At 42.1% G+C, this 23,190-nt stretch overlaps 1 protein-coding gene across 7 annotated transcripts in view; it reads right to left on the minus strand.

Moving 5' to 3' along the window:
• Positions 1-23,190, minus strand: part of HIBCH (3-hydroxyisobutyryl-CoA hydrolase) — a 73,322-nt gene that overhangs the window by 8,307 nt on the left and 41,825 nt on the right. For all 7 annotated transcript variants that reach the window (XR_008311570.1, XM_053273304.1, XM_053273338.1 and 4 more), the window contains 6 exons: positions 17,813-17,891; positions 16,696-16,841; positions 16,233-16,319; positions 11,608-11,666; positions 9,351-9,432; positions 1,569-1,688 (listed from right to left, as the gene is read on the minus strand). Coding sequence is in view for 6 of the 7 variants with exons in the window: in XM_053273304.1 (XP_053129279.1) it covers positions 1,569-1,688; positions 9,351-9,432; positions 11,608-11,666; positions 16,233-16,319; positions 16,696-16,841; positions 17,813-17,891 (573 nt within the window). In the remaining variant the exon portion in view is untranslated. The remainder of the gene's footprint in view (positions 1-1,568; positions 1,689-9,350; positions 9,433-11,607; positions 11,667-16,232; positions 16,320-16,695; positions 16,842-17,812; positions 17,892-23,190) is intronic.

Here is a 23,190-nt window from a genome sequence, read left to right on the forward strand (position 1 = left end):
CAGTGTGATCTCAGCTTAACCTTAATTACCTTTCTGCAATTAAAACCATGGAAAAAACTAATAAGCTGGGGTAGGGTGGGGTGTAGGAGGAAGAACTTTACACCTCTACATTTAATGAAAGAAGTACTCTATAGGGTAAGCTACAAGCTTGGAAAACACTTTAATAGTTTCCTTTTAATGCTATTAAAGGCTCAGTCATTTGGGATTCCTCAAAGAAGCTGGGGAAAATCTAGTGCAGCAATGTTGCTACAGAACCATAAGCACAAAACCAAAACCAAACAGAGTATATACATCTAATTACACATTTGGCAACATACCACATCCACCATCCTGTTCCACAACAATGTATAATGTCTAGACTGGATGTGGGTCTCAGCTCACTTGTTGCTTTGCCGTTTTCTCCCTCTCATTGTACATCCCACTACACCAGTCTCATTCACTCGACTACCCAAAGAATCGATAGCACTTACAACAGCCGTTCCAAACCCAATTGCCATCCCTGCAGATGTCACTCATCGATCTATTAAAGCAGCATGGTTTAATTTTGCCCTGCATATGGAATCATTCTAAGAGGATCAGGAATTCCAGGAAGTCAAGGTAAGGGACAGAGGATTTGTAGGTGAATTATACAAGGTGAGCTAGTTGAAAAACATCTCCTACAGGAGATGGGAAATTGGTGGAGCAACAAGGTGGGGAGCAACTGATAGAGCCATAATATAAGAGAAAGAGAGAACACACACACACACACACACCAAAGAAATGGTGGCGCAGTGGTAAAACTGCCGCCCTGTAACCAGAAGGTTACAAGTTCGATCCTGACCAGGGGCTCAAGGTTGACTCAGCCTTCCATCCTTCCGAGGTCGGTAAAATGAGTACCCAAAAATGTTGGGGGCAATATGCTAAATCATTGTAAACCGCTTAGAGAGCTCTGGCTATAGAGTGGTATATAAATGTAAGTGCTATTGCTATTGCTATTGCTAAATGGGACCATTTCCTTAACATAAAAAAGAACAAACATTTGTTGGTAGAAAGCACATCTTATTAAATATTTTCTACATCCAAAACTAGTCCTTAGCAAATTTCTTCACATATCACTGTTCTATGCTCTCTGTTACCTTTACCAACTCAAATACTAATCTTCTCTGGAAAGGGTAGGAAGCATGCCATCCACTATGATCCAAATCTCATCCTCCCCTCTCATTTAGAACTATTTATAGAATATTTGCCTGGTCTTTACCCAACATGTTGGCTTTAACCAACATGTTTGTTGCCTTAGATTTTCAATGATTTTGAGATTCCGTTCCTGAGCCCACTCTTCTATAAAAATGGAGAACTAGAATGCAATCTGCCATTTGCCCACATGAGCTCTAAACAAATCCAACTTGACTCTGTTCATGGCAGCATTATATAGTTTGACAGACTCATCAGGAGGCCAACACAAAAATGGCAGTGCCCCAAACATCATTTGGAACCAGTGATCCTGATGGTTGACCCAGTGACCCATAACTGCTGGCATAATTAATATAATGCATGTGGCTCAAAAAGCATCAGTATACAAGTCTCCTTACCATGCATGCTTGGCTCAGTCGGTACTCCATGGTGAGCACATCTTGCAGGTTCAAGGAAGCTCCTTCTCTGAGCTGCCTGAGAGTCATCTTTAAAGATGTTGGAGACATCTTAGTAATTGTCTGTGAAAGAAGTTGCTATGTAAATTTTCTGTTTCCAAAGAGGAGGAACTTTGTTTTCAGATTCCAAAAAACAAACATGACTGCACTTCTGTATGAACTCTATACAAGGATTTTAACAGCAAAGGGACACATGTCCTAGGAAGATAGTGGACAACTGAGTGCATTACTCCCTTTTAAAATCCCTGGCTGAAATAAATTCAAACACCATTTTCATTCATTAAAATAATGATCATTCTTTGACTCCCCACCTCCCTTCCAGCAAAAAAGGAAGAATCGCAGCAACACTTCTAAAGAGGAGCACTGCCTTCTGAATGCTTCTCAAGGGACCTTCTAAGAGCTCTGCCAGCCTGACCTGAAGATTTTGGTCCATACTTTTCCTTTCCTACCCCATGGCCCTTAGGCCACACTACAGTTGAAAGCATTACCAGCCTCAACAAGCTTAGTTTTTCTTTAGCTAAGAAACAGCCAGATTGAAACCACCATGGAAACTCTGGGGGCTTTAATAGCATCCCCACCATGGTCCCAACCACAGTGGGCCCAAATCCAGCTACTCTTGACTGAAGGAAAAAAACTAAGCCCTCCAGGGCTAATTGTGCTTTAAATATCAGATGTAATTTGTCCCTCAGGACCAATCTTGAAAATTGCCCTGGATAAAGCTAGACACTGATAACCCTATAGAAGGACCATTTCACAATGTGGCACAAGAAAGAGATAATGAGCGTGAACTTGATTATTGAATAATTCTGTATGAGTAAGTGGATCTCTAGGATTATTGTGGTTTACATAAAGATGAGCAGAACTGGGCATTTTCCATTAACCAAATTGGAACCATTTTACACAGTACAAGTTCCACCTGCCATTACTAGCATCTGACCATAACTCTGTGTGTCCTTCAGTCATATTGTAACTCAATGTCTCATATCAACATATATAGGGCCATGCACACTGTAGAACTTTGGAGTATAAGACTGTTGAAAGGATTACTGAGATAATGTATATGGAGCACTGGAAACATTTCAGAAAAAGCTTTCCAGGCATATTAAGGCCTGGATCCAAGGACTGTAAAACTAGTTCTGCCTTTCAAGTGGTGAAAAATAAGCGTCTCACTGGGCGCACCTAAAGTAGCTGCTTGGATCTCAGCCTACGTATCAATTAATTATTACTATCATCATTATTATTAATTATTGTTTTTATATTACTATTTATTGCTACTTTCCAGAGTTATATGATACAGCCACTTCTGTCTGATGAAGTCTAATAAAAGTTATTTCACCAGGTCCCTGACAGCAGCTAACAATACATAGCAGCCACACAGCTAATTATGGAAAAATCATTGCACTCCCCTCAATCACTGTCCAGATTGCTGCTCTTGTCAGATGGACGCATCCCAAAATGCAAGGATGCACCCTGAAAAGCATCCAAATGGTTACTGTCCAGGGCAGATGGATGTACCCCAAAAGGAGCCACAGAGAAAGAAAAAAACATCTCTTGCTGCTCTGTGCAATATGTCTCACTTAAAGGAGATGCATGTGAGTGGTTCCTCTGAGAGAGAAGACCCTTCCTGCCAGCATGTGCCTCAGGTGGTTGAACTGCTTTGAGGGACTGTCTCCTTAACTCTCCTGGTTACACCAAGAAAAGGGAACAAAGGAAAGCAAGCAACAAAGTAGTATGAAAAATTGTCAGTTAGGAAAACGTAACTTGGGTAAGATCAAACTAGGCCGAGAAGAGAAGTCATGACTACATCTGCTTCAAAGCCGAGTCAGGAACTGAGTACAGGAAGGGGTCTCCTCTCCTCCAATGGGTAAGGTCCGCTTCAACTTCTTGCTTCTTGGCCCCAAGGCAGGCAGCTTCCTATTTCCACCATTCCCTCTGCCCATATCCTGAGAAAATGCATGCTTGTTTTGCTACAATCTAAAATACCAAGAGAAGCTTGAAAGATTTGAGCTGGCCTGTAATTATAAGAGGTACTCTGCTGGCACAATGATGAGAGTCCCTATTGCTGCTATTTGTATATGGGGATACTAAATTCTCAACTCATGGGGGAAATGGCACATTTCCAACCATCAGCCTCAACAATTTTTCTGGCTTCAGAATCAGATCACTGGTTCTCCCTCTCTCCAGACGCCAGCTGATAAAAGCAGTGACCCATTTTGCCTGTGCCCTTACATCTGTTCCCAGCTGCTCAGCAGATCCTGCCAGCACAAGCAAGACAGAGGTTTATGCCCCTGGTTTTGTATCCATGAATCACTACCAGCTGGCTTAACAGCAGAGACAGGGAAAGAACATTGCTCTGGGGGTGGGGGGGAAATCCCAGTCAATAGTATTTGCCTCAAACCTCTTTGATTTTCCAGCTCCTGTATCTCCCTCTACAGTTGAGGTCCACAAACAAAAGCTAGGTTGCTTTCTGATTATGAATTTCCAATTCCCTATACATTTCCCACCAATTTTACTTTAACAAGCCAAACCTCCTCTCTTTGTTTATAATCAAGCATGAATATTTGGGCATACATGACATCTTATCCCTTCCTTGTTATACCAAGAAGTAGCAAGCTATCCTAAGCAATGGCTGGAGTTGACTTAGTGGAGGGAAGCATATGAAATCAATTTTATATTATGTTGGCTTGTTTTATTGTTTCAAGATGTTGTAAAACTGCCTTGAGGCTTTTTTTTTTTTAATGAAAGACAATACAGAAGCATTAAAAAAAACCCACACACACACAAAGTCCATAAAGAGTGTAGGATAAAGGGAACTAGCAATGGTCTGAGAATGCAGCATTTAATTTTTAAAAAAGTTAAATATATGCATAAGCCTTGAGGATCTTTATTAAGGATGCAGCTAGAAAGTCTGTTTGAAACAGAAACATATTGGGATGTAGCATCCCACACTATTTTCCATGGCAAGATAACCCTGATGTAGTGAGTTGAAAGACTCTCTTGGTAGCCGGTACAAGCAATTTCCAAAAGGCTGAAGGTGATAGCCGTGAAGAACTATGCTGAAAAGGGAATGACAGAAAAGTATGGATGGTGGGTGCAGCATGAGAGAAGTTGAGTCACCAAGCCTATCTATAAATACATGTATTGTGCAAAGAAGTGGTGGCAATCGGGAATAGGAAACTGAAGAGAGTATGGAGGAGGAATCGATCAATTAGTAGGTTGAAAGATGGGATGCCAGCAAGGGAGAGTGCATCTCAAGCGAGATTAGCTTGCCTCCCTCCTACGGCACTGCTTACAGACACGTCCTGATTTCCATAGGGTAGGTTTGAATGCTGGCAAAAAAACCAGCATGTGGCATTCAAAAGCCCAATACATCGAGTGGACTCTCTCAGGAAATACAGATATCAGATACAGAGTAGCATCCAATCACGACACTTGATGCTTCTGAGAAATTGCATTTGCCACCTCCCTTCTCAATCCAGAAAAGCAGCATCAGGATTAGTGAGAGATAAACAGCTGAGCTTTCAAGGGAGGGCTGGAACAGAAATTGCCCCAGATTAAGGGATCCTCCTGGAAACAGCTGCTTTAGTCATAACTGTTTTGCCTGCTTACAGGGTTTATTAATTAGAGGATAACAGCTAGGAAATTCCTTGAACAATGTGAAGATGAATTATAATGTTGATTGCTTCAAGCTCGCTCTCTTTCCACCATTCCCAGGTAAGTAAATGACTTTGTGGGGAACATGCTTATGGAAGGGAAGTCTGCAAAGCAGCAAACTCTTGCAAACTGACTCAGTAATGACACCATGCTGGCCGCCTTCCACAAACATTTGCCCATTCTGAAGGTCAGAAACTCAGCTTTGCACTCTCCACTCCAAAATATTTACGGTCACAATATTTCTTTTACTGGACAGCCAAATTAAAGTCTCAACTGACACTGAACTGAATGTATTGTGGGCTATCAAGGGGCCTTCAAAACCCTGGGTGATGATTGTATTTCATCATACCAATTTGCCTGTGGTGACTACTTATAAACTCACTGCACACCACCACAATAACTACAACTACATGTGGAGCAGCATCCCCTGTAACAAGGATTCCCAGATGTTGACTACAACTCCCATCATCCTCAGCTGCAATGGCCTTTGGCTGGGGTTGATGGAAGTTATACAGTAGTCAGCAAAAGCTGGGAATCCCAGGTTACAGAGAACAAAAGAGCCCTTAAGACACATTTTTTTCAGCAAGGCTTTTAGTAATTTCTGAATGTTTAAAACTGCTGTTTTTAATAGTTTGTTTTTTGTTTTATTGTGGGGCGTTTTTTTGGGGGGGGGGGTTAACCACTTAGACCCTTTGGAGTCAGGCAGCATAAGAAAGAAAGTAAGTAAGAAAGAAAGAAAGACAGACAAAGAAAGGAATATAGCATTCAACCATGCAGCGAAATGAGTCCTATCCATCTATTTATTATTTATTTATTTAGTGCATTTATATTCCCTGGGCGGTTCACAGTATAAAACCATTAAAATATTAACATAATTAAAACAATTTAAAATACAATAAGAACTCTAAACCCAAAGCTTTAAAACTAGAAACCAAAGGCCTGACTAAACAGGTATGTTTTTAGGTCTTTCTTTAAAACAGTCAGAGAATGGGAAACTCTAATTTCGTTAGGAAACACATTCCAGAGTCCAACCTCTGTTGAAGAGCTTATGGCAAAAATTATTCCCTATATGGCTGGACGCTGGAGATGACCACAAGGCTTTACTCAGCCCATAGTGTGTCCAGCCACTATGAAGCAAACAGTAGTCTATACCCAACCTGAGGGGACAGTTTTCACAAGCTGCTAGAAAAAGATGAAACTTTCATGAGGGTTTAGCTTCGGTGTTATACCACCTTTATGAATTCATTTGTGAGCGAAGACACACACACACACGGCTAAGCACTATCACAGTTCTCATCAGAAGTGGTCAGAGGCGCCCTTAGGCCTGGACTTTGGGGCACAAGTCCGAGGCCCCAGCACCGCCACTATCCTGGAGAGCCCCAGTAGCATGCCTGCCAGCGGCCAGCAATCTTCTCCCCACACAGTCGCTGGTGCAGGCTCTGCAATGCATCCCACAAGATTATCTCCCGGCAGTCTGCTGCTACTACTGCTTCCCCCACCCGCCAATCAACTATTCAGAGGGTGGGTGGAGCTAGCAGGGAGGCCATCTCCTGCCTTGTGGCTCTTCAGCAGCATGGGATGAAGGCTGCCCAGCAGCAGAGGGCTGTGCTTGGGAGCACAGGGAGTCAGTGCTGGCTGCCCCCAGACTTGTGCAAACCCTCTGCTCTGCTTCCTCCACCACTGCCTGCTTATGTGCTATGCCTGCCTCATAGTGGGAGCTATCCAGAAGGTTCATGGGTAGGATTATATGGGACTTCTATGGGTTATACCCTCATGTATGTTTCAGAGATGGCTTGGCCTAGGGCTTTGATATTTGGCACAGGTGTGGGGCAGGATAGTAGGGCTCTCTATAATTAATCTGAAGCAGATTGGTCAATCCATTTATTTTTAAGAAACTGAGGGGCGGGGTGTTAAACTTTTAAAAGGTCCTATAAGTGACTTGTTTTGTGGCAGGAAACTACAAAAACCTTCTTGGAAAAAACCCTGCCCCGGACCATCATTGCACCCCGATATAAAATAATCTGCCCTTTGACTTCATAATAAAGGGTAAAGCACTCCACTTTTCTGCCCAACCCTTTAGATCTGGAATGGCTTGACATAGAACTTTGAAATTGGGCACACATGTAGGGCAAGGTGGGATGCGGGCTCTGTATTTGGGTTGATCAGTTAATTTTTAATCCATTTTTGAATTTTTTTAAGATTCAAAAAAGTCATATAAATGGCTTGTTTCATGGCAGAAAATTACAAAAAACTTCTGGAACTGAAGTCCGCCCCCCTCCCCAGACCATTATTCTACCCCCATGTGGAGGAATCTGCCCTTTGTCTTCATAAAAAAGGCTGGAGCACCCTACTTTTCTGCCCAACCCTTTAGATCTCCTGGAATGGCTTGGCCTAGGGCTTTGGTATCAGGAACACTTGTAGGGCAGTATGGGAGGGCTCTATTAACTTTTAATGTCTGGGATCAGAGTAACTTAGGAATCACCTAGCCACATATATGCCTGTTCAAACACAAGGTTCCACTTCAGAGCCCTTCTCCAGGTCTACCCTGCTGTCCTTCTGATTGCATCACCCAACATCTGGAAGAGCCACCAAACAAAGGTTCACTGGTTCCATCACTGCTCAGTTTCCTATAGACAGCAAAAATTATTTTATTCATACATTTTCTGGATATTGCTTTTAAATCAAGACCTATTCACCAATGCTACCTTTTTAATCTTCTGCAAATTGTTTTTAATATTTGAATATTTTTACAGTTATTTTCTGATTGTATGGATTGTCAGCTGTCTTAATTATTCTATCTATCTATCTAATTTGTACACCGCCCCAAACTTTCATCTCTGGGCGGTTAACAATAGCATAAAGCAAGTTAAAAGATTAAAGATTAAGATTAAAACAAGTTATTTAAAAGATTGAATACTAAAAATAGGCTGCTTTTTTTTTAAGGGGTCATGTTTCAAAAGCAGGAATTAGATGGCCCTTTGGGAACTCTGGTTCCAGCACCTATCTTTTGGTAAAGCTAAAAGTGTGTCCCAACATCACTTCTCCTGAAAAGAGAGGATGAGAGGCAGCAGGGTACCGATTATGTTAAAATCAACAGTAAATAGGACTTAAGCTTACAAATTGCATAGCTTTGTCTAGACAAGGATTTAAAGGTGTGGTAGCTTGAATTAATTAGCATCTCCTAAAACCATTCAACATACTTAAAACAACTACACACCAACCAGATTAAATTCCAGGGTTTTTCAACTGTAAGGAAATAGGTAAGTTCTTTAAGATCAAGATAATTAACATATTGGTCTAATTTCAGTTTAACTAAAGACAAAATCAAATCAAATCACTATGAGCTATATAGAGCCTAAGGTTCAGTTGCCTTTTCCTTACTAGAATTTACATTGATACAAATTGGAAATAACACATATCAGTTAACTCCAATCAGACTTTATATCAAGGACCTTCTTATCAGCAATTGCGATGTGAACCAATACAATGCATGAATGGAAACATTTTTTTAAAAAGCAGCAACAAATTAATAATTCCCAAATCATACTTTGATATAAACTGTGGCACATGCAGGACAAAAGTACTATTTGCGGTGGGGGAAGGAAAGAAAGAAAATATTAGCTGCCCAATATACAATCAATTTACCCATGAGAACCCCCTTCCCCATAAGCAAAACCTTATTGCAACAAAAAACGGCTGCTTATGAGACTGCTGCTGGAGAAAAGCATGTTCATACCTGCCTTGGGGGCACAAACTAACTGCCCAGTAATGTGGATCCCAAGCAACAGATCCGAAGTAAGTCACTTTCAGAGAAGTCAGGGCCTGGGTTTGACCGAAGGAGAAGCTCCCTGAGTTCTATTTATGTTGGACTTGTCAAGTACTCTCCCCGACCCCCTCTACTACACCTCTGCCAGGTAGGTCACAGTTATTCCATTGGCTCAAGGCTACATCCCAACCTTCTTCCAACCTACGTTCCAACCTTCTTGAGGGTAGCACAGCAACCCTCAACTGGCTATTGGGGTGGTTTGTGCTACGTGTCCCTCAAACAATAAAAACCTAATACAACATCACCTTTAGTTGCTGAAGTGCAAATGGAGAGCCATCCTGCTTCAAATTTTGCATGATTCCTTCCATGCTGTTTGCTGAAAATAGGCTGAAACAGAAAATGTGTTGCATAGCAATCAATAGGTTAAATATTTGACAGCGGGAGAAAAGCGGAGTTTTGGGTTCTCTCTCTCTAAGACAATACTGGGTAAGTTTAGGTAACAGACAATATATCTTCTCTACATATGTATTACACTTCATGGTGTGAGTGTAATGTTTACCCATTCAACATACATGTGCATGCAGTATATTAAGCCAATCTTAAAGTAAACACACACAGAAAATGTGAGGTTTGGGGCCCTTTCAGGAAACAAGTCCTCAGTAAGACATTCAAATATGAACTACTGGCAAGCATTCCAGACTAACATTGTTCTTGCATTAGAACGTTTTGCAGGTCCCCTGCTAACGTTTAAAGTGGCGACTCTTATCTTTGTCTGGGGGAGAGCAACTGTCCCTATCCACCCCCAACACAACATACCTGCTGGGGTTGAGGCTGGTTTCTAACTTATGCTTATTTTTTTAAGACTGTGAGCTCTTTTGGAAGGGGGGGTCTTATCTATTTATCTTTCTATGTAAACTGTTTTTGATAACTTTTTTATTGAAAAGCAAGTGGTAAATACGTATTTGTAGTAGCAGCAGCAATAGTAGTTTTGCAAGTACAGTGATTGCTGCCAATCTTCCCCTTTCCTTTGCTGCTCCAATGCCCCCTGAAAATGTTCCTCTGAGGGCTCAAGGGACTCTCAAGGTGGTGGGAATGGGCAAAAATTTCCCTGTGCACATAACATTCTAACACAAGTGCAGCATTAGCTTGAATGCTGCTCAATATGTATTTTCTATAATTACATTCCATTTTATATTAAAAAGCAGTTTGCAGAAAGTAAAACATTTTTTTCTCCATAAAAACAGCAAACAGGCAACATTTTAAAAAGAGTTAAAAGCTTTCAGGAATAACAAAGTTTTCAACTTCCACTTAAAGTGGAAGAAAGAAAGAGCCAGTCCAACTTCCCTAGGGAGAAATATGGTGCTGTCACCAAAAAGGCCCTGCCCTGGCAGCTTTCAACAACACTTCTGTCAGCAGTGGACCAGAGAGCAGGGCCTCCATTGCTGATCTTAAAGGCTGGTTACGAATCATATGCATATATTGGTAAATGATACCGCTGAGGCAAAAGAAGCTTAATGTGCTCCATTAGGGCGTCAGGACATTTGCATGCTCAACACATTGCTTTCTAATTGTGTGTGCTGGGGCTGCATCATCAGAAGCAGCCCAGTTATACAATTCGGTATTTTTCTATACTGTCTTGCAACAAAATGCTGCTTTGAACAAAAGGACTGCCTATTACAGTGTGTTGTAGGACTGTCCATGAAAAAGATATGAACAATTATAAAATTAAGAGCCTGTATGTGATGACAGCAGAGTTATGCAGATGTGGGCCTGCCACAGTCATGTGTCACGCCAAGGGTGGGAGGGATATAATTAGCAGCTAACTGGGCAAAGAGGCACCTTTTTAACATGGCGATTCTCTTTATTGAGCAGGGAGAGAGTAACTGGCCCTATCCACCCCCAGCACAGTACCTCCAGTGACTGTTGCTGGTGTCTGTCTTATGTTTCTTTTTAGATTGTGAGCCCTTTTGAGGACAGAGGCCCATCTTATCTTATTTATTTATTATTTCTCTGTGTTAACTGCCCTGAGCCATTTTTGGAAGGGTGGCATAGAAATCAAATAAATAATAATAATAATAATAGAGGGCACACAAAATGAGAATACTGAATGTTCTTCCCTGCCTACAACTTCCACCCAAGGGCTCCTCTCCAAAACCACTCTTCCCTCTGCCCAAACTCACTTCCAATATTAGAGTCTAACTGGAGAAAAGATCACTTCAGAGTAATCCAGTTTACAGTTTAAAGCGGCACCATACATATTTTAAATACATAAAATGCCATCCTACTCCACACCACTTCAGACATGATGGCAACAGACCTCCATACAAAGACACAAATTGCTATCACATATAGTTCCACCCTAATGCAAGGCTTTATGCAATAATGCAATAAATAACACAATTATTTAGTTCCCACGGGATCAAGAAAACAAAGCTACTAGATGAATCTTTTTTTAGTATCTTAAAAATAGCACAATAAAACCTTCATCAATGGGCCACATATTTACTGAACTTTACTACAATCCATTTCTGCTACAAGACAGCAGTTATCATTGGTAAGTACCTGTTAATCTTGTCCATATGTTCGCCAAGTATGAACTCTCTCTCTTGATCAAGATTGCACTATTACAAAAAACACAGAACACAGGACCTTTCATTTCCATATCCCAAATTCTAAAATATGAACAAAAAGCAGTCATTTACTATGCACTTTTTTTTTAAAGCAAGAAAATGTAATCATTCTAATCAACTTTGTCACAAGTTATCCCAACTGGGATTTTAAAATATATCTTTATTACAGGAGAACCTCATTACTCACGGGGGTTCCATTCCTCAGCTACTGCCACAAGTAACAGATACGCGAGTAATGAGTCATCATTGCTATGGGGAAAGGGGGTTAGGTTCCAAGGTGGAGGGAAAACGGGGAGGGGGGGAGAGACATCAAAAAACCGGCAAAATACACCCCCCCCCAAAAAAAACTTACTGTGGTGTGCTCCACGGGATCTGTATGTTGCCAGGAATCCCCCCATATGCCCCTCAAAACTGTGAAAAATTGCAGGGGGCAAGTAAAAAACGGTCTATTTTTGCAGGGAAAGGAGCCATTTTGTAAGGAAAGGAGGCAACCCCAAGACAAAATGGTGGGTGGAAATGACCTCCGCAGTCACTTCCGGCCCTCTAGGACCCACCGATACATGGGTTTTAACCCCTTCGTATCTGCAGATACTGAAAAAGGGTGTCAATGAGACACCCCGCAGATACGCAGAACCGTGAATAGCAGCTCTGCGAATAACAAGGTTCTCCTGTATACTTTTATCTCACTTCTACATGGGGCTTCCAGTGGTTTCCTCCAGGTTTGCACTTGGCTTAGCTTCAGCAATGCTGAATCATCAGATGCTCCTAGACTATTCAGTTGGCTCCAGCTACCTACTCAAGTTTAATTTCTCCAAAATAATTCAAGGGCTTCTTTGAAACAAACATCCAAGATGCCAGAAAGAAGCTTTCACAAATTGTGGCTACATTTCTCGAAAGATGAATAGCTCACCTATTCATATAGTATATAGTGTAAGACTAGCACACAAATGATAGTATAGCCAGATACAAAGAATTCCAGGGCTTCTGTCCCTTTAACTGTTCTGTAGAAGGAGGAATGTTGGCAAGCCAAGCTTGTCATGCAGGGCTAGGCAAAGCTGCAAACCAAAGAAGGGCCTGTGTCTGTGGAAAATGCCAAGAGTCCTGAAATTCCTTATTCTACCTAACTATTAAAGGATAAGGAGTCCAATCCTCCTTCACATCTGGCCACCCTAGAAATGAACCCTCTTCTCCATCTTCAGTAATACACAGTGATACTGGAACTACATGTATACACACTCGTTTAAAAGGACCGCCAATTAGATGACGAGTATTGATGATTCCTTACCACAGAGAGGCCTACAAGATACAAAGCATTTGAATTGTAGCTCATGACAAATGCCTTGAACCTGCTCACACTGCAGGGGCCAAGGTTAAGATACAAACATGTGTTTCCGTGACAGTAGCATCAGCTGGGGATCAGAAACTAATGCCTGTCATTTGTATTCTGGTAGTTCTCCATGCACAGCTTCCACTCCATTAACTATCAGCTGGTACATCACTTATTCTCTCTCTCTCTCTCTCTCTCTCTCTCTCTCTCTCTCTCTCTCTCTCTCTCTCTGCTTTGCTGAAAATTTACTGCCATGGAGGAAAAGTAATTCAATTGATATTTCCAATGACTGCTGGTCAGAGAACCTTGGTACAGAAAAGGTGCTACAGAAAGCTGGTGATTCTTCCAATGTCTCCCCTTTGTTTGCTCTATGGAACTCAAAACTATGCATACTTAACATTAGTGAAACAACAGGTAGCATCTTGAGTATTTTTAATTGTCCATAGGAGAACCTAACAATTCTTGAAAGAGCAAATTGTATCCCATGCTATCTCAAATAGTATCCCCAGTAACTCAGGAGAAGCAAAGCAGTAAGTATTTGCACCAGTATGTTTTGCTTTTAATGTTTTAAAGCCCTGCATGCGAGGGATGTGCAGTCCGATTTGACCTAGAATCAATTCGGGTCAAATGGGGGCAATTTGGTGATTTGACCACAAATTGAATCGCCTTCAAAATAAAGGGTCCAATTCAGAGTTGAAGACAATCATGTGTAATTTGATTTAAATCAATTCAAGCACCATTTTAGGACCATTTTGCTGGGGAAATGGGTGCTTTTTTTCAAAACTGCACTTTTTTCTGGTGAGAGCTGGTCTACCAGTTAGGGGGTTGTAAGGCAGACCAGCCCTCTGAGGTGGGCAGACATGTTAAGTCCGACATGGAGGGCTGGTCTACCTGCCAACCCCAGTTGGTAGACCAGCTCTCCCTGAAAAAACACCATTTTGAGGCCCATTTTTCTAGGGAAACTTGGTTACCAATTGGGGTCAGTGGGTAGACCAGCTATCTACTCTGGACATAGTGGGTCTGCCCACCTTGGAAGCCTGGTCAAGTTGGTAGGCCAGTCCTTTAAAGGCAGATGTGTCAAGTCTGGAGTGGAGGGCTGGTCTACCCGCCGATCCCAATTGGTAGACCAGCTCTCCCCAGAATAAAACCCTATTTTGAATGCTGTTTTTCCAGCAAAACAGGCCTCAAAATGGTGCCCAAATCACCCAAATCAATTAGGGTGATTAGAGGGCAATTCATTTTCGATGAATCAGTTCGATGGTTCTGAAATTCAATTCGAGCTCAAATCAAATAGCAGAATCTGATTTGTGCATACTTGAAAACATACTTCAAATCATTCAGGAAAGGCTACTGAACAATATACTACTATAATATACTACTATTTAGGACTACTGCCTAAATCAAGCACAAGATTATTTCAGCTTTTTAATCTCAAAGCCATTAGGATGGCACTTCTAGTTATTTGCTCATAAAGCCCCAATCTAAGTATTGCAAACCTACAGCCTAAGTACTGCAAACAAAGCTTGCCATAAATCTTTCAGTTTCCCATCAGACCTCTGACAATTAATTACGTCAACAGCCCTATTAGTCCCTTTAGGATATTAGAGGGTTTGATATTTTCCATTTTCCGTTTTCCATTACTTTACTGTTTGTCAGTCTACACTTTTCTAGTCAATATTAACTCAGAATTGCAACTGCCTGAACAGATTCTTAATAGCAACACCGAGTCAGACGAGTGGCCCATCTAGCTTCCAGTACTTCCAGTGGACCTTCAGGAAGCACCCACTGTTTTCAATGGGCATTCCTGTCATTCATTTGAGTGCATCCCAGCTATTAATCCCTTGGGGGTGCCCCCCCCGCCACACACCTTCTGGGAACATAAAGCACCCTGTTTGGCACCAGTGCTAAAACACTCTTCCACAGCAGACAACCTGCACAACTGCACACAGCTGGGCAGGCTGGCAAGCCCAAGTCTGAGTGTTTTCTTATAGCAAGCACACAACAAAATCTCCGCACCGAAATACTACCAGCCAGGCAAGAGAAGGGAGCAAAAAAAGGGTGAGTTGGGGGGAATGCAAGGAAGAAAAAAAAGAAAAACCCCACGGGGCAACAGTAAGGAAAAGGGGTAGCTGGGAGATAAAAGGAAAAAGGAAAAAGGAAAACTGACTGAGCAATAGTAGAGGAAAGGGGTAGCTAGAGTGAGAGAAGAAAAAAGAAAACCCTATTGGGCAAGAACAATAAGGGCAAGAGGGGGGCAACTATGCAAACAAATGCACTTGTTAAGTAGGAAAACTTGTGGCTTAATCAGAAGAGAGCGAGCCATTTTCTCTGAAGAGAAGGGAGCTCGCTTCAACACTTCCTCCCTGCTGCTAGAGCCTCCTCTCTCCTATGGAGAGCTCATCTTGTGGTAGCAAGCATGAATTATCTCTTACTAAGCAGGGTTTGCTCTGGTTTGCATTTGAATTGGAGTCTACATGTATAAACACTGTAAGATATTCCCCTTAGGGGATAGGGCCCGCTCTTGGAAGAGCATCTGCATGCTTGCATGCAGAAGGTTCCAAGTTCCCTCCCTGGCATAGGACTGAGAGAGACTCCTGCCTGCAACCTTGGAAAAGCTGCTGCCTGTCTGTGTAGACCAAGCCTGCTCAACTTTGGCCCCCCCAGCTGTTTTTGGACTACAACTCCCATAATCCCCAGTCATAGTGGCCAAAAGCCAGGGATTATGGGAGCTGTAGGCCAACATTTACAGGAGGGCCGAAGCTGAGTAGGCTGTAGACTGGTGCAGATGATACTAAGCTAGATGGCTCAATGGTCTGATTAATGTAAGGCAGCTTCGTATGAATGGTCAGAAAAGGTGCCAGTCAAGCTATTGTGTCTTCTGATTGTTCGGGGGCTCCCCTAAGCATTGCCCACCTCCCACTACCTGAGGGGGAAAAGTTTAAAAACAACACCCAGGTTGTAGCAATCAGCTTGTTTGTTTGTTTATTTATTTAGGGGGTGGGGGGAAATACAGAAGCTGTGGCAATCAGTCTGTGTATTTTTCCTTCAGGGGTGGAGGCTGGCAATGCTTAGGGAAGCCCCCAAAAGAAGCTATCAAGGGGGTTGGGGGAAACAATGCAATAAGAATAGGCCAGAAATAAATTTAGTTCCATGAAAAAGTAATATGTCTCTGAGAGGTTAGAGAAAGTAAATCCCCTTTACAAAGTATGCTGTTATGGTTAGCTATGTACCTTTTTATGATAGGAGTCCAGAAGAGCTGCAACATTTTCCTTTGAGGGGGACTTTAATTCCGTCAAATCATTTTCCAGGGCAGCTATCTGGAAAATCAAGACATTCAAGACCTGTAAACATATTAATTCCCAGGATACATACGATTTCAGCTGTTTTGCTTAGGAAAAAGCTCTAATAAAGTTGCAGAATTCTGGGGCCACAAATGTTAGCTGAACTATAAGTGCACCTTGCTCTGTGTTGGGTTGTGGCCTAGGAATTTATCCAGAGCACCAGAATAATTCTGGAAGGACTATTCTGGTAAGACAGCACTAGGAAGATTTGGGGAGGAAAAGAGAGCTGGTCTCCTTATCCAAACTGTGCAAGTGGGTGCTTGAAAAGACCCCTGTCTTCACCATCTTAGAACTAGGGCCTATAATTTGTTGGGTATGCAACACAGCCAGTTACATACTCAAGTCCATTTACCTTCTCAGCTTCTATGAAGTGAGTAGCAATTCCAGCTTTGTGCACATCTCTTCCTTTCAGCCTAAATCCTGTTAGGGCAAGAAAATAACCCATCTTCCCTGAAAGCTTTGGCAAGAAGTAGCCACCACCAACATCAGGGAAGAGACCTGTAATTAAAAAAAAGAAGGAGAAGAAAAATCATGATGAAGCAAAGTAATACCTTCATCTAATCAAAATGTACTGCCCCTTTTTTGGTCTTTTCTGTACCATCTCCGTGCATTCTAGATAGTCCTTTTTACTTGAGATTACCACTTCTGTCTGTCCTCTGATTTTTCCACCAAGACATGTTACACTATTAATGCTCACAGATTTTGCTTATGAACCTGAAGTTCCCTTTCCTGTGGATGTCAATGACCACCAGGTTAAGTTCCACAAAAAGGAACATTTGATTTTTTCACAACTTGGGAGAGTTTGTGGCTGTTTATTACAAGTGCACAAATATTAAAAAGAGGTGGCACAAAATGTAATTTGCTGCAAGAGAAAACTAGGAGATTCTTTCCTCAAATTTTGCATCCATGTTAATGATCTTTTCCAAGATCACTTACTTCAATCACTTCCATACTATTAAGGTTGAAATTATATTTTTCCAATACAGACAGTGGAATTCTTTTGAGGTAGTGAATGTCTCAAAAACGGAAAGGATGATTAATATCGTGTAGGCAGAATGTCAGTTTTTAAAGCTCCACGATGACTATACTTATAAATCAGCAACTGATCTGTAAATGAGAGGCCTCAAAAATCAAATAACCAGTCTCGTGGAGAGCACTGTAATGTCTTTCAGAATGCAAAGAGATTTCCTCGGTCGCCTTGCTCTTCCTGCCCCTGGAACTGTTGCATTAGCGTTTGAGGCAGGGTGAACAGATCCCAGGGCTATGCCAAAGAGATGCTAAACAGATCCTGAGACTATGCTGGACAAAGTCTTACAGAAGATGCCTTACATGGAACTATATTTTTAGTAACATTATTGTCTGTGAGGCTTTTATGTTCTCTCTCTCATATCTGTTCATCACATTGCCTGCTTCCAGCTATACAAACATCCTTAACAGAGTGCAATAAAAATGCAAAGTCAAGTCTTTACCTATTGCTGTCTCTGGCATTGCAAAAACTGTCCTCTCCGTAGCAACTCTGAAATGGCCATGAACAGATAAACCAACACCCTGCCAAAATGGGAAAGGCAGAAGCTGTGACAAAAGTTTACAACTGATACACACACAGACACAAATCAACTGCTTATCAAAACCAGTTCATTAAACATATCTGGCTACAGTTCAAAGAAGCCAGATGTATATACAGGCAAGATGGGCACATGCAACCGGAACTATCCACACATTTGTACCCCAATAGCTCTGTCTGCTCATCAGGTAAGATACTTTTAAAAGTGGACAGCACACCTTGTCTCTTTGGCAGTTTGAACTACTGCAAGGAAATACCTAGCTTCATACACAATTCTCTCCCTGAGGCCACACATATAACTCCTTTGAAATGCAGCTATAATCTAGTTCGTTAGACTCATATTGGAAGTCTCACCTCAGGGATGGGGAAGGAGACAAAATACAGATTATCATTTTTAAGTGTGTCACTCAAAACACACTAGAGATTTCTATATAAGGCGGGATATAAATTCAACAAACAAACAAACAAACAAACACATTTTTAAACACACATTAGATCTAATGAATGAACTCAATATTTGGTGGAAGACCCAGACTTCAAAACCCAGGTAGCTATCAAGTAGCTGAAAAGCAATGGGAAAGGGGTAGTGGTGGCAGATGGGGAAGTTTAACCCTTCCCCTGCTCACCACTACTCCTCTGCACCCCCTTCCCCTGCCAAATCCCCCCACCCCTGCCACAGCAAATGCACACCTGGAAATACCAACTTCAGGGAGGAGAGAAGAGTAGAAGGTAGGAAAGGGTTAAGCACCCTTAACCCACTTTTGCTCCCCACCAAATCATGCTCTTTCGCTGCAGCTTTTCAGCTCTTTGGTGGTGCCCCAAGTTTCCAGACCTTGGTCTGTTGAATACCTGGTTAAGCCTTAAGGATCACAATGAACAAAATCAGTAATGGCATAGACAATAGCATCAGGAAGTATCAAGTGAAAGCAGCCGGACTGCTTTCTTCTCAAAGACAGCTGGGAATGTCTGGTGGAAACATGGAAAAGTGAGCATTAGCTGTGAGAATCTTCTAGGAGGCTTCAATTACCCTTGATCCCGAAGACCTGTGGAGCTTTCAACTGAGCCAGGACTCCGAGGCAAAACACTGATCTCACCCCAACTCCCAAACAGTGCATCAGTGTAGACTATGTTGACTGTTAACTGAGACTGGAGCCAAGAGAGGCTCTTCCTAGCTTCCTTCAGTCTTCTAAACCTCATGTAGGCCTAACTCATCCTACTTCCCGGGCCCAAGGCAAAAATGAGTGCCAGCAGCAAAATGGCAACTCCCTCTCCACTTCTGAAATCTAATGCATTATGATCGATGAAGCTGTAACCTAGGTTTTCTCTTGGTGGCTGGAGGGCGGGGAGAGAGAGAATGAATTGCTCTCCAGGAACAGTCATAAGAACGGATCATCTGGAGATGGCATCATCTTCGCTTGGCATTCGAGTACACCACCTCCACTGAGTTGCCAGAGCCATGTATTTATTAACCTTCAAAATACAATAAAAGGCTAATTAATTCACTTAGGCTGTTCCCTAGCAGCTGCATCACTGCAGGATAGCCAGATTATTTCAGGATGTGGGTTCACTTATTTCAAGTCTGTTAAATAAATGAATCTTTTAGCAGGCAAGCAACAGGATCCTCTCGATGAGCTTGTTATACAAATAGAAAAAAGAATGTCCTGTTAATTAAGGGCAATTCAGGTAAAACGGTGGTTGTTGTTTTTAAAAAAATTAAACCCTATATACGTAAAGACCAGGAACAAGAATTGAACTCCAAATGCAAGATCAAACCAAATCTGCATGATGAAGCTAAACGCATTGCTGATTAGAAAGACGAGCTCCACTGAAAGATTAAGAAGACTTAAAAGGTAAAGTGTGCCGTCAAGTCAATTTCGACTCCTGGCGCTCACAGAGCCCTATGGTTTTCTTTTGGTAGAATTCAGGAGGGGTTTACCATTGCCTCCTCCCGCACAATATGAGATGATGCCTTTAACAATCCTAATAGTAGAGTCTGAATGTTAGAAGAAACTGTATCGCTGCCTGCTAACACAGGGCTATTCTATTATGATCTTTTAAGGAAGTCAGGCATACATGCACATAGAATGCAATAATTGCATATCCTTCCCCAATTTACCCTGGCATTCCCTTCCTTTTCCTTCCTCCACTGTCATCGGAGAGGAGACCTGGTCTTGTGGTAGCAAGCATGACTTGTCCCCTTAGCTAAGCAGGGTCTGCCCTGGTTGCATATGAATGGGAGACTTGATGTGTGAGCACTGTAAGATATTCCCCTCAGGGGTTGGAGCCTCTCTGGGAAGAGCAGAAGGTTTCAAGTTCCCTCCCTGGCTTCTCCAAGATAGGGCTGAGAGAGATTCCTGCCTGCAACCTTGGAGAAGCCGCTGCCAGTCTGTGTAGACCGTACTAAGCTAGATAGACCTGACCAATGGTCTGACTCAGTATACAGCAGCTTCCTATATCCCTATGTTCTATGTCTCCTTTATGCCTATTGTTAGAAAGTTAATTCCTCAGGACAGGAATATTGTTGTTAGGTAAAGTGCCCGGTGTACAGATAGCACAATATAAACAACAAGCAGCAGCCAAAAATTTCAGACAAAATAAGACTCATCGAAGTACTAATTTATAATTAAACAATAAAAATACATTTGATGGGTTCAGATTTTTTTTAGGTCTGATGAATGATCTATATTTCATCTACCTTTAAGATACAGATTCAAGCATCTTTTTCAGTTCACACCAAACAGCATTCAGACAAAAGTAGGTTTTTTGCTGGATTTCTGCTCATGAAAGATTCCAACAAATATGTCCCTTACACACCCAAGGTGAAATATGCATTGTTAGAGAGAGCAATAACCGAGAAAAATCTCAAGTCATTTCATTCAGCCTGTACAGGATTACTGGAGCAGTCATTTGCAAGAACTTCTGTAAATGCCAGGGGTAACACACACGACACAATGATTCAAGCTGAAATGGAAGTGTGCCAAGAAGTGACAGATTTATGGGTTTAGACTCGCACAGTAAAACAGAATAGTCAAGAAGCTATTAGAGATTGCTTCACACAGAAAACCCCCAAAGGGACAATGCCTTGGTGTGCAACCATATTTCTCATCAGATAGATTACAAGGAGGGGCCATAGTTCAGCAGGAGATCACCACATGCTTTGCATGCAGATGGTCCAAAGTTCAATTCAAGTCCAGTAAAAGGATCTCAGGTGCGGGAACACCTAAAGTTGCATGGAATTGCGGAAGCTGAGTATAGACCTTGTCATTCCTTTGGATGGGAGATTATTCGATGCTCAGAGAAAGAGCAGGATAGAAAAGTTTGTTTGTTTTTCTCCTTACTATCCCAAATAGCAAGATTAGGAAAAGCCTCTGAGACTTTGGAGAAGCACTGCTATGAATACTAGGATAGGTGGAAACATGGTCTCTGTGAGGACAGTTATAAGGTACCTAGGCCTCAAGAACTGATAAAGGAATCTACATGGGTCTCAAATGATCCCACCATCACCATCCAGAGTTTCATAGCAGGTTAGGTTGTCTCAGGTGCAACACTAGCAGATGAAAGGGAGTGCTAGAAGAAAAAGGAGTGGCAAGGGATGGAACGTGAGATGCACACGCTTCTCCATCACACTTTGCCTCATCAAACCACCTGCTTGCTTAGGACCTCAAAGAAGCTGCTGTTGGCCTCAATACTGATAGTTTAACTTAAATGATGCCAGTGTTCATTTTGAGACTCTCACATCAGAATTACATACTATGTCTTACTTTGAGCAGGCTATTTCTGTCTCACTGCAGCATTTTTTCTCTCTCCCAGAAGTAATTTTAACCCCAAAAAGGCATTCATGGTGATTTAGCTTATACATTTTTCATTTTTGGTAAGTATTTTATTTCAACTTTTATACTACTTTATTTATAGAATTTTCCATTCCCAAAGAAAGAGAGGAATAAGCATGACAGAGCTGTAATTATTAAATATTATAGTTTGGTTCAAATGGATCTGATATTTTGCAGCTGTCTTAGACCTCACACAGAATTCTTCCATGCCTAAAGGTGAGAAAGCACTTATTTGAACAAAACATCAACACCTTCCTCTGACCAAATAAACAAATGCTAGTCTTCAGTGAATCAACATGTTACTCTGTTTTTTGTTTCCATGCCAAGGGTCCACGACATTTTGGCTGGCCTTAGTAGCCAAGTCAAAATTTGTGGTCCCAGGAACCCAGCTCTCCTCTTGTCCCTGACTTTGTGTTGCACCTTGTTTGAAGCTAGATAGGGGAGTGGGCAAAGACGGTCCCCACAGCTGCACCGCACTGCAGAGATGCTTGGAAGGCCTCAAACTCAGCACAACCACATGACCTGTGTTGTGCCTCCCACGTCAAACTCTAAACTTGGAGCTAGGGCTTGCTTGGGCATTGAGTGGCCAAAGCCATCTGACCACCTTTGCTGTCTAGCACCCAAGGAGTCAGACCCAGGGGAAGAGAGCCAGTATGGTGCAGTGGTTAGCCAGTGTGGTATAGAAGGGAAAGTTGACATTCATTTAGGAAATGGTTTGCCAAGGCTCCCTGAGCACCTCTACAGCCTTGAGATGGCAAGGCTGGGTCTTCCTCTCCAGTTTGGGACGGTGGGGAAGGGAAACTCTTGTCACTGCACAACACCCCAAAGCTCAGTGCCACTGTGAGGATGCTCCCTGCCTCCATCCCAACCAAGAGGCTGGGGCATCATCCTCACTATGGTGGCACGTGTAACTGGGGGCCCCACTCCATGCTTAGAATCATCAGGAGTTATGATAGCCAGATATTAGCCACAAAACTAACTGTACCATTTGTCTCTAGGATAATGTTCAGGGGCTTAATAGTCAGGCCAATATGCCAGATGGGAAATACACTGCAACATCAGCAAGGACTCAATCCTTTTCAGTCTTCATTCAATGTTGCTTCCAATATTCACAGTCATTAGTGCTAAACAGTATCCAGGTCAATCTCATACAAACTATCAGGGAAGAGGAGATTAGTATCCTCAATGCATCCAGCGTGTTTTAGAATAAGGACTAAGTTCCATTAGAGAACTTAGAGAAAAGAGAGCCAGAAGTGTGTATATCTGTATGTGTGACACATCTGTCTGAACAGGGAAGGAGTAAGTGAGGTCAAAAAAAGCAGGTTATCTAGCTTTTGCCTACCAGTAACAGTTGCCTGATAAGTGATCTTTAAGATAGATATTACAAACCATTTTACAGATCTGAGACATCACATGGCAGGGCTTTAAAAAGAATTAAACTACAAATTCCCCA

The sequence above is a fragment of the Hemicordylus capensis genome, chromosome 1, assembly GCF_027244095.1.
Source record: "Hemicordylus capensis ecotype Gifberg chromosome 1, rHemCap1.1.pri, whole genome shotgun sequence".
NCBI classification, from domain to species: domain Eukaryota; kingdom Metazoa; phylum Chordata; class Lepidosauria; order Squamata; family Cordylidae; genus Hemicordylus; species Hemicordylus capensis.